General features: G+C 44.0%; 1 protein-coding gene and 1 pseudogene across 1 annotated transcript in view; both read right to left on the reverse strand.

Annotated features, from left to right (window-relative positions):
* The window catches only part of SON (SON DNA and RNA binding protein), a 33,075-nt gene extending 21,318 nt beyond the window's left edge, over window positions 1-11,757 (reverse strand). Inside the window, 4 exon segments of the mRNA XM_077765493.1 lie at window positions 290-541; window positions 544-6,111; window positions 8,509-8,675; window positions 11,643-11,757. Of these exon segments, the coding sequence (XP_077621619.1) occupies window positions 290-541; window positions 544-6,111; window positions 8,509-8,675; window positions 11,643-11,719 (6,064 nt within the window). The 5' untranslated portion in view covers window positions 11,720-11,757.
* Window positions 6,948-7,099, reverse strand: LOC144232676 (small nucleolar RNA U3; annotated as a pseudogene).
* Window positions 11,758-12,630: the final 873 nt, after the last annotated feature.

Consider the following 12,630-nt stretch of genomic DNA (forward strand, 5'->3'; position numbering starts at 1 on the left):
AGCTAACACATATTTGTACACGTACTACATTCTGTGTGCTAAAGAAAACTTTAAGAAAACTGTAAGAAAAATTCACTTACAATACTAACACTTTATCCAAAAATTCATGTATAAGTGGACCCATCCAGTTTAAACACACCCATGTTGCCCAAAAGTCAACTATATGGAAATTTAAAGACAGAAATATTCACCTAAAACAATAACCCAATATATCCCATTTGACTCAAAGATCAGAAAATACAGATTTATATCATTCTCTTTTATAATGCCAAATTTTAAAATTACTTACTCAGATCAGTTAGACGTTTAGGTGATCTGCCTCTTTCAGAAGACCTGGATCGTTTACGACGAATGGGAGATCTGCTAAACCTTCTTCTCAAAGGTGTTCGTGATCTCCTTAATCTTACTGGTGAGATACTAAAGCTCCGTCTCCTTACCACAGACCTGGATCTTCTCCTGCGGCTAGGAGTGCGGCTGCGGCGGCTGGGGGTGCGGCTGCGGCGGCTGGGGGTGCGGCTGCGGCGGCTGGGGGTGCGGCTGCNGCTCTAACTGTTTTCCGGTTATCCCTGGAACTTGATCTTTTTCTCTTTCTTTCCCTGGACTTCGACCTGTGCTTTGGGGATCTTTTACGCTTCTCTTTTGATACAGATCGCCTTCCTCTGGACTTTGACCTTGACCTGCTGCTTCTCCTCCTGCGTCTTGAACGTGATCTTGAACGTGTTTGAGAGCGATGAGACTTGGATTTAGATGATCTCTTCCTTGCCCTAGAACGAGATTCACTGGTACGCTTGCGTGATTTATGTTCAGAAGACTTGGAACGCTTACTTCGAGATCTTAATGAAGAGTCTCTTTTCTTTTCTTTCTCACCTTTGTCCCGATTCTTGTTTTTCTTGCTTTTCTCATGTGTGTCCTTAACTTTTACAAAAATCTCATAATCATCTTTCTCCTCTGAAGAGGACTCTGAAGCTCTTTCTGGTATACTGATTACAACTGGACTGGCAGCAGTTTTGTCACGCTCAACCTCACTTGCAAGTAAAGGTCCTTCAATACCAGCTCTAAGGCTTGTAAGACGTTCCATGTCCTTAGGAAGTAATGGTCTCACTAAATCTGCTTCATTAATTTCATCAATATTGGCAGAAAATCCTGAATCAGACAGTATCTCTTTAGGAGGAAGAGGTACTTCTTTATCTTCTACACTACTTTCTTTAGGACTGAGAGCAACTGCTAGTGTCTGGTCACACTCTTTCATAGGTAATGGTCCTTCTGCATCCTTACCAATAAAGTTATTAGATGGTAAATCGAGATGAATGTCTTTAGCAGGCAAAGGTCCCTCTATGTCAGCTTCACTACCACCACTGGGACTAGTGGAAATTATCATGTCGTGTTCAGTATCTTGAGTGGTTAAAGATACTTCAACATCATATTTACTAACTGAAGTGAGAGCAGATGCTGTAACAAACTCAATACCCTTACTAGTTCCCACTGCATCAGGTTCAAGAGCAAAGGGACCAGCAGAAGACAGAGTTCCTCCATCAGCTTCACTAACACTAGAGCAGGTGTCCAATAGTATGCACTGTTGAGTCTCACTGATGGATAAAATATTCCCTTCTCCAATTTCACCAACGGCACCAGTGGTGGCAGCAGACACTGTGTCATGTTCCATCCCTTTAGCAACCAGGTGATTATTTACATTAAAATCTGTATTTGTACCATGCTCACTTTCATAAGGGTCATTCTTCAGGTGTCCTTCAGCATGTGGCTCTTCATCTGAATGCATGGGAATCTCCTGCATGCCAATCTCTGGAGCAAGATTTTGATCACCAGATAGTAAATTCAGTTCTTTTATAACATCAGACTCCAGTATCATTGGTGTAGACTCTGAAACTATCTCAGTAGGTATTATCTGGGTCTGCTCTGAGACAGTGATAGCAGGCTCTGAAATTATCACAGTGGATTCTTGAACTGAAACAGATGGTTCTGAAACAACTGCATTAGGCTGAGGGACTGACACTGCTGGTTCCAGGACAGGCACAGTAGGTTCCAGGGCAGAAACAACTGGCACAGAAATGGTAACATGCTCTGACTCAGCCAAGGCCACAGTCTCCGGGACAGCCTCAGCTGTGGGTGGTTCTGGAATAGGCATAGCTATTGGGTCAGAGACCACCACAGCTGCTGGGTCCGGGATAGCCATGGCCGGAGTCTCCAAGACAGTCATAGCTGGGGGCTCCGGAACAGTCCCAGTTGGTGGCTCCGGGACAGCCACAGCTGGTAGCTCTGAGACAGCCACGGCTGACAGCTCTAGAGTGCTCTGTGATGGCTCTGGATTAGTTGCGGCTGGCTCCAGGAGGGAATGAGATACCTCTGAGGCAACGTGTCCTGAAGGTTTCAAGGAATCAAAGGATTCTGCTGTCTCAGACATAACTGAAGGTTCTGATGTTAATACAATTGGTTCAGCTGACATTACGGGAGTTTCAGACACCATGTAAGTCACTGGTCTCTCTGGAACAATTTGTTGCTCTTCTGCTGCTACAGCAGACTCTACAGGTGTTGATGTAACCGAAGACTCTGGCTCTAATGGTGGTTCTGGAACAGTCACAGCGGCCTCTGATGCTAACACTGAAGGATCTGATGCTGGTACTGAATAATTAGCAGGCAACGTTGAAGGCTCTGAAATCTCACTTTGACTCACAGAAGGTTCAGAAAGCGATACAGACTCTTCAGGAGGTAATGCTGGTACCTCTGTAGGCCAATTATTTTCAGCTGTTAATTCTGACTGTTCAGTAGGTAATGCCGGACCCTCAGGTGGTTCCTCAGGAGGCAATGGTGGGGTCATTGGTGGCTCCTCAGGTGGCAATGGTGGCATTGTTGGAGGTTCTTCAGGAGGCAAAGGTGGCACCATATATGCCTCCGTGTATGTATCAGTATAAGAATCGGTGTAAGAATCAGCTGCCATAGACATCATTGAACGATCAGCAGTGTAAGATGACATCATAGATCGGTCAGCTGCAGAGTACGATGACATCATAGACCGGTCAGCAGCAGAGTAGGACGACATCATAGACCGGTCGGCACCCATGGACATCATAGATCGGTCAGCCATTGGGGACATCATGGAGCGCTCGTAAGCTGACATCATAGAGCGTTCATAAGCTGACATCATAGAGCGCTCAGCCATAGGGGACATCATAGAACGCTCATAGGCCGACATCATAGAGCGCTCATAGGCTGACATCATAGAGCGCTCAGCCATAGGGGACATCATAGACCGCTCATAGGACATCATAGAGCGTTCGTAAGATGACATCATGGAACGTTCTGCAGCATAGGACATCATCATAGAACGTCTAGATGCTAACATCAAGGGTCTTGGTGCTAACCTGTACGGCCTGGGGGCTATTCTATAGGACCTGGGTGCTATCCTATAGGGTCTAGGTGACATCCTATAGGGATCTGGAGTTAGTCTGTACGGATCATGGCCTAATCTATAGGGGTCCTGCCCTAACCTGTAAGCATCATGACCTAACCTATAAGGGTCATGACCTAACCTATAGGGATCCTGAGTTAACCTATAAGGATCCTGAGCCAACCTGTAGGGATCAGGAGATTTTGAACCCAACATAGCAGAATCTTGGGTACTAGATGCTAACATCTGGGCATCCATGGTACCAGATGCTAACATCTGGGCATCCATGGTGCCGGAGGCTAACATCTGAGAGTCCATAGTGCCTGATGCTAACATCTGAGAATCCATAGAGCTAGTAGCTAACATCTGGGAGTCCATGGTGCTGGTTGCTAACATCTGGGAATCCATGGTGCTGGTAGCTAACATCTGGGAATCCATGGAGCTGGTTGCTAACATCTGAGAGTCCATGGAACTGGTTGCTAACATCTGGGAGTCCATGGAGCTGGTTGCTAACATCTGGGAGTCCATGGAGCTGGTTGCTAACATCTGGGAGTCCATGGAGCTGGTTGCTAACATCTGGGAGTCCATGGAGCTGGTTGCTAACATCTGGGAGTCCATGGAGCTGGTTGCTAACATCTGGGAGTCCATGGAGCTAGTTGCTAACATCTGGGAGTCCATGGTGCTAGAGGCTAACATCTGGGAATCCATGGTGTTGGACGCTAGCATCTGGGAATCCATGGTGTTGGATGCTAGCATTTGGGAGTCCATGGTGTTGGACGCTAACATATGGGTCTCCATGGTGTTAGAAGCTAACATATGGGATTCCTGGGCCATCAAGGGATCCACTCCTACTGTTACGGAAGTCTCCCCCACTAATGTAGTAGGCAGCTCCTGTGCTACCGTATTATAGGATTCCAGCGCTGTCGTCGAGGGCACCTCCAGGGACTGCGACACGGTCATCGTTGACAGCTCCGTTGTTGTCACCACAGACTGAACAGAGATCTCCAGCGCCACAGTTGCCACGGGCTGCCCAGGCAACTCTGGCGCCCCAGGCTGCCCTGGCAACTCCAGCACCCCTGTTGCTAGAGGCTGCCCCAAAAGCTCCAGGGCTCCAGCTGCCCCAGACTGCCCCGAGAACTCCAGTGCCCCAGTTGCCATGAGCTGCCCAGGCAACTCCAGTGCCCCAGTTGCCACAGGCTGCCCTGACAACTCCAGTGCCCTAGTTGCCGAAGGCAGCCCTGGCAACTCTGGCACCCCAGTCACCGAAGGCTGCCCTGGCAACTCCAGCGCTGTCGTTGCCACTGGCTGTCCTGGCAACTCCAGCACCATCGCTGCCTCAGGCTGCCCCAGCAACCCTGTTGCCGTCGTCACCTCAGGCTGCCCAGGATGTTCCACCGCTGTCATCCCCACAGGCTGCTCCAACTCTGACGTCGTCACAGGCTGTTCGGCCAACTCCATTGCTACTGTTACCGCAGGCTGCCCTGGCAACTCTACCGCTGCTGTCACCGCAGGCAGCCCTGGCAACTCCTGTGCCATCACAGGTGGCTCTGGTACCTCCTGTGGTGGCTCCAACCCCATGGATGGTGCCGGAAGCCCTGGCAATTCCTGCGACAACTGTGGCACTGATGTCACAGAGGGCCCCGGCAACTCAGGCACTGCTGTCGCAGGGGGCCCTAGCAACTCAGACACTGGGGTAGAAAGGGGGCCTGGCAACTCTGGCAACGGGGTAGCAGAGGGCCCAGGTAACTCCAGCGCTGGAGTCACAGAGGGCCCCTGCAACTCCGGCTTGGAGGTCGCAGGTGGCCCCGGCAACTCCATCACTGAGGCCACCGACGACTCCGGCAGCTCCAACGCTGTGGTCTTGGGCAACTCCAGCAACTCCTGTGGTCTTGTCATAGATGAATCTGCGATCTCCGATGGTACTTCTACAGGCTGCTCTGGCAATCTGAGCACTTCAGTTGCAGACGACTCTGGAAAATCCACTGCTGTTGATGTGCTTGGCTCAGGGTGCACCTCAGCAGGTATCTCCGATGATACCACGAGGGTTTCTGATGGCTCTAGCCCTTTTGTTACCAGAGGTTCTAACATCTTTGATTGCTCTGGAGGTGTGGTATCCAAAGATTTTAGCATAGGCTTCATTTGATAGTCCATGGACATTGTTACAACGGGCTCAGATGACTTTAGCACTACTGTTGTAGTAGGCACTGGTGCCGTTGTAAAGGAATCCAGAATCTTTGTCATGGGTGCTTCCAGCGTGACTTCCACAGACTGCTCTGACAGCACTGAAATTACAGATGTTGATGCAACTGACAGTTCTGCGGTTTTTGTAGCTGGCTTCAGAGTTTCTAAGGTATGTGGCTCTGATACCTCCATTGATACCACAGGAGGTTCTAACACAACTGCAGAAGATTCACTGGTCTCAGAAAGGCCAAATGCTCTTACAGGATGCTCTAGTGCCATCACTGAAGGTTCAGAATCAAACTTCAAAAAGGAATCCGATTCTAAATCTATGTTCCCATCATGATGTGATTTTGCCTTTGATTCAGATTCTTCTGGCTGTCTTTTATACTTTTTCTCCTTTTCTTTCTTCTTTTTCTTCTTTTTATTTTTGTGCTTTTTATGCTTCTTTGACTTTTTGGTGGGAATTTCATCAGTAGGATCTGTTTGTACTGACACACATCTACTTTTTCTGGAGGCCTCCTTCAGGTCTGAAAGTAAAGGAAATTTATTGTAATTTGTCAAACATTCCCCAAAGTAAACTTAGATAAATCACATAAACAAGATTTATGTTTCAAGTTAAAAATACCATTGTATAACACTTCTCATTAAAGTTACTACATAAACCACTTTCTATAAACCGATTACCTGAAGACTGAAGTTTTCCAAATTTTTTTCCTACAACTAAAGCCTGAAATTATCAGCAACTTCAATCAATCACAAAAACCTGACACTTAAATTGTGTTCTGCTAAGTTTAAAACTATTTTCAGGGCACCTGGGTGGCTCAGTCAACAGAGCATCCCACTTTGGTTCAGGTCATGATCTCACCGCTTGGGAGTTCAAGCCCCGCGCTGGACTCTGTGCTGACGGCTCAGAGCCTGGAGCCTGCTTCAGGAGCCTGTGTTTCCCTCTCTCTCTGCCCCTCCCCCACTCATGCTCGCACGCGCTCTCTCTCTCTCAAAAATAAATATTTTAAAACATTTTTTTAAAAAGCTTAAAACTATTTTCTCCAGTTCTCAAAATAGAACAAAGTACTTTTTTCAAACTACACTTATCAAAGAATATTTTGTATTATCAGTTGTTGAAATTCAAATTGCTATAAAAAATACACCCATTAAATAATTTTTATGACTATTTTATAACCCCTATTCATACAGGAAGCAACACAGCACTGGCTCTGGAAGAAAGTATCTGCTTTTGGACCCTCAATCAATCACCACCCACTAGATGAATAGACTTGGCCAAATTACTGACACTCTGTCTCCTAAAGTTAGAGGACAAAATAAGAGTTAAAATATACAAAGTACGTTGAACTGACACATAGTAAGCCCTCAGCAAATGCTAATGATTGCTTTTATGTAGTATATGAAGGGCTGAACTAATGTAAAGCATCAACACGAAACTTGAACTTTATTTCATTACACCTATGTTACATTCTAGTAACGAACTATAGAAATGATCCCTGAAAGTATGGTCTTTATGTTACATTCTAATAAACACCTTTCCCCCCAACACTCCTCCAAAATTATGAAAACAATCTTAACATTTTTACTTAAAAAATAAATCATTTAGGAAAGAAACTCTTCTACCTCTTTACATTTAACTTAAAATCACTGCATTTTTCTGAAATAGAAAATAACTTCTTTTCTACTTTACAAGCAGGTAAAGTTCCTGTAATACCAATCAATATCCTGTTAGATAAATTTTAGTGACCCCAGAAAAGCTCATCAGAAATCCAGGCCACTAAGATTATGGGGAAGGGAGGCCTTGGTGGCTCTGCTGGTTACATGCCCAACTCTTGATTTTGGCTCAGGTTATGAACTCACATAGTTCATGGAATCAAGCCCGGAGTTGAGCTCTGCACTGGCAGTGTGGAACCTGCTTAGGATTCTCTCTTCCCATGGCTCTGACCCTCTCCTGTTTAGGCTCTCTCTCAGAAATGAACTTAGGGGTGGCTGAGTTGGTTAAGCATCCGACTTCAGCTCAGGTCCTAATCTCACGGTTCTTGGGTTCAAGCCCCATGTTGGGCTCTGTGCTAACAGCTCAGAGCCTGGAGCCTGCTTCAGATTCTGCGTTTCCCTCTCTGCCCCTCCCCCACTAGTGCTCAATCAATCTCTCTCTCTCTCTCTCAAAAAATAGAGAAGATGAATCAACATGTGATAAGACCTATTCTAAAACAAAACTAATTTCTTTCTACTACTTGTTTATTATGCACCTAAAGCTAGTTAGCCAAGTTATACTTCAACCAAGAAACAGTTGTTACAGCCATAAATCTAAGTATAGCTGAAATCTATGCTGTTTTTTACCAGATCTTATGTCATAAACAATTTAAAAATAAGAAAAAAACCATACCATCCCTCCACTTCCAACACTAAATGAAGAGTCATTTTTGTGCTTGATCATAAGTCTTTCATTTCTAAGCATCATTTAATTTCCAAAACACTAAATATCAAGGCAATGGTTCCTTTCCATCCACTGCATTTTGAAGAGAACTAGATGCAAAAACAAGGCAATCTCTAACCTTAGGCTTTAAACTAAAACCTCCTCCTAGGGTCGTAAAAATCATTACAGATTTGGTCCAGGCTCCAACACCTTCCAAAACTGACATTTACACCAATGCTCAATGAAAACCCACATTTAAAATCCTGGCAGTGAGGCACAGGACAGAATAGAATAAAGTTACATTCCAGCAGCAAAGCAAACACGTATCAATGCTCACGTTTCAGTACAACCACATTTTCAAAGAAAAATTTAAACAATGTTGTCAGTAAATAGACTAAAATTTATCGAAGTTTCAGTCTATTTTTAAATACCCTGCAATAAAGAAATAATACTGTTAGCTAGCTAAAAACCTTAGTTTTTAAGATGCTGATTATCTCCAGCTTACCTGGCTTATAACGTAGTTCTGTATCTAAGACTCCAGAAAGTACTTCCTCTATCTTCTGAACTATTTCTTCATTTGGTAGGCTCCTGGCAGAGGCAGCTGCATCACCTGCCTGGTTTCCTTCATTAGGAGTATTTGTTTCACCATTGAGCTGGCCTTCACTCCTTCCACTTGACAAGAAAAGTTATCAAAGTTCATTAATACTTTTACCATACTATATAATATTTGTAACTCGATTAAAGTATTTTTGTATTTTACAAAAATAACCATTTTTGTATTTCGTTCAGAGGATATTCCCCACCAATGGTGCTTCCTTCATTCTATCTACTAAAAGTTGGAACATTTTCATTTTTACACAATAACTTCATTTTCAGAACTGTAAAAATTAAGAAAAAGTCTTTAAAACAGGTTTCTAAGCTCCTTATAAAATATACAGTATTTCCAGAAGCCTAAACAGTTTCATATTCAGATTACTTGCATTTTTATCTCAGAGGAGAAAAACTACTAATCACAATACATATCCAAAGAAAAATATACCACCTAACATTATGATAGAAGCTAGAGCCACAATAAAACCATCTGTACATGGATCACAATCAGCTACAACAATATCAAGGAACAGTTACCATAGACACATTAAGTAAAAAGGGCAAACTGTAGCCTCAAATCAGGTTTAGACTGATTAAAACACTGAAATGCCATAAAATTTAAAAAGAAAAACACATTTATATAACTTTTACCCACTGTAAAGAATCCTAGTATTTTCTGATGTTCAAAAAAACTCATGGAAAACAAGTGATTTTATTTCACGAACAATAAATTTAGATGACTTAATGTGTTTTCAATTCACAGGGCCATAAGAATCTAGACGTGAGTCATGTCATTTAGCTAGTGATTTTTATTATTTGTGTGATAACAAAATTGTTTTGAAAAATAATTTCAACACGATTTAATTAAAGTCTACTAAAATAACAGATCAAACAATTATGCTCCACTACCTGATAAATTTCTGGATGGTTAAAAAAAAAATCAGTAGTTAACTAAATGTTATTTAGAACACTTGGCTTTATAAGGAGTCACACAATAATTACCACTTACTATTAATTAGAGTCATGGGTCTACATTCCTTAATTCATAAACTCTATGATTAGCACTGTCACTCTGATTCTACAAATGAGGAAAATGACCCACAGAGAAGAAACCAAAGTTCACATAGTTACTAGAAGCAAAGCTGGTATTCAAAACCAGAACTTATACTTTAACGACCATCTATATTCAATAAATAACTTAGTTTACTTAAACGTCAGCCCCTTACCCAAATTATTGTAAAAATACAAAGAAAAAACTATGGCAAATATAACTCACTGAAATAATAATGAAAATTTTGCTCTCAGACTGATAATTACTTCTTTGACAAGAAACTGAACATTCCTGATAATAAGTTTATCTAATATTCTTTTTAGACTTTTGGAAGCTTTTTTTTCCTTTTCCTAAGCACTTACACATAATGAATCACCTTACTACTAAGCCATGGATTTAAAAATCAGAGAACTGTAACTAAAAAAAGATTACAATAATCACCTTAAAGCCATCAGACAATTCATCTCAATTACTGAAATGGGATGAAAATTTCAAACCATCTAAATATCCAACAATACATTTGCTACAAAAGAGTTCTATGGAGCCATTAAAAAATGTCCGAAAAGACAACTGAGAATGGGACAAAAGACAAAAATTCGTTCACCATCAGGTGAAAAAACAACACAAGATGATCACACTTCACAAAACATATGCATCTGTACATACAGGAGGAAAAATGAAAGAACATTATGCGGTTTTCCAACTTTCTCAGTTTTTATTTTTTCTAAAATTTTTACAGTAAAATACTTCTTTCAAATACAAAAACGGATTTTTAAGGGGTATAAAAACAAGACACTACAATAAGTAAACACAACTGTCCGATGAAACTATTAAAATTTTCAGAAAATTATATTCCTTTTGTCTTTTCTCATCATCTAAAGTCACTAACGGCCTAACAAAATTTTAAACAGCAATGAAATAAGCGAGCGTATATATTTCCTACTTAATATACCCTGCCGAAAATCATCTTAGCGATACTAGACCGTTGCCCCAATAACCCTATGTTAATTTCAGCACTTAGTTTACAAAACCGCGTTTTCAAATTCATGCTCTTACTCTAAACTTTCGAAATGTAACTGGCAAAAAACATTTAAACTCGGAATGTTTACGTTACATGAAGCAAAAATACTAAAAGACGCCCACGTAACATCATAACCAACACCGTTTTCCTTTCTCAGTAAACAACTATTTCTTCCGAAATCTCTTTCCATTCAAATTTTGAAACCAAGGGTAAACTACGTAAAGTCTAAGCGTAACGGCAAAAGTAGCCGGTTGGTCGTATATGTCAACTTGGGCAGAAGTAGCAACAACAAAAAAATTAAATTGGACGTAAACGCAAACATATTCCGCTCGCCAAATCAAGAAACTGTGAAGTCAAAAATCCTCTTCCATCTTCCCCCTCCAATATTTTGTCAAAGTACCTAACATGAATTTGAGGAGCTTTCGCTTCCATTTCTAATCCATTAGAACGCTGCCTGGTGGAGGCCACAGGACCCGAGGGCCCAAATAATCTAATTAAAGGACCCCGACCCCCCGAATGGCTTGCGATAATAAAGCGGATTTAAGATTACTCAAGAAACGGCCGTTAGAGACCCTTTCCGGTCAGAGGCACCGGCCGGCGAAATCCGCGGAGGCGGAGAGGGGGAGGGGAAACGCGGCGGCGGAGGAGGAGCCGAGTAAGGAACTAGGCCCGTCCCTGGTGGACAACCAGGCCTACGAGTAAAGGGTAAGAGATGACCAAACGGGAAAGAATGAGCATCATAACCCGGTTCTACAAGAAGGAGCCTGGGGTTACCTCAAAAAACACGAAGTTCCTCGCTGGGAAGGGAGGGAGCGGATGGGGGGGGGGAGGGCCCGGAAAATGGATCCCAGGCCCAGGCGGGGCTGTAGCGGGGCCTGAGGCGAGGAACGACGGCGTCTCCGAAGAAGGGTGCCATGGAAAGCTACACGGGGCCCTACCGGTCCCTTGAGAGCAGAAGAGACTGGGAAGCGTTTACCTGGAAAGCTCCTGTTGAATTTCCCGAAATTTGCTGACCACGAAAGACCTAAAAATCTGCTCGATGTTGGTCGCCATGGCGTCCGCTCCGTTCTCTCAACTCCTCCTCGCTAGTCCTCCAGGCTCCCAGCATGCCTCGGGAGGAGGCGCAGCGGCCAATTCCGTCTCTCGCCGTCCTGATTGGCTTCTGTGGGAGCGTCCGGACCGGCACGCTCCGCCTCTGGACCAATCAGTGAGCACGGCCTAGTTCTCCTCCGCTGTTTCTGAGCGGCTAGGGTAGAGGTGCTGACGTTTGCGCCGCGCACGACTATGTCCGCCATGTTAGTGACTGACGCAGGCGCCATTACAGGAGAAGTCTCTCTTGAGGCGACTGTGTCAGTTTACGCTGTCTGTCTGCAACAGTGGGGAGGCTTACTAAATACTCCAGATTAAATAGCATGAGGAAAGGGAGGAAGAAGGGCTACGTGGTTTGATAAGGGGCTTCTGCCGTTCCTGGGTGGCGCCAAGTGGTGTTTTGGCAGGGAGACGCATCCGGAAAATCATTAATCGGCGCCCGCCCCCACTATGGTGCGAATGCGAAGGACATGTTTTAACCCCCGTCTTTCTCTCATGGCGTCCCATAACCAGCGTTGTCTTTTTTTTTTTTTTTTAAAGCAATAGGCCANCTCAAAATCAGGTGCATTCTAGGCTCGTCAGGAGTCGAGCGTGTCCGGAGACTCCCGGCAGTAGCTGGTCAGCTCTGACTCCTTAGCAACAATTAGCAAATCGTGGGTTTAGCATTTTGCGCCCCCCACCCCCGCGGAGCTGTGAAAGCTCCTAAGGAGGAATAAAGACGTTACGTGAACCCCGATAGTACAGTGACCCATTATAAACGCGCAAGGTCTTGTTATCTTTACTGTGGAGTAAGCTCGGGCCGCGCACTAGAACCAGAGGGAATCACACTCGATTGCCTCGCTGCGGCCACCACGGGCCGCGCTGACCAATGGGGT

The sequence above is a fragment of the Crocuta crocuta genome, unplaced genomic scaffold, assembly GCF_008692635.1.
Source record: "Crocuta crocuta isolate KB4526 unplaced genomic scaffold, BGI_CrCroc_1.0 scaffold84, whole genome shotgun sequence".
Taxonomy (NCBI): Eukaryota; Metazoa; Chordata; class Mammalia; order Carnivora; family Hyaenidae; genus Crocuta; species Crocuta crocuta.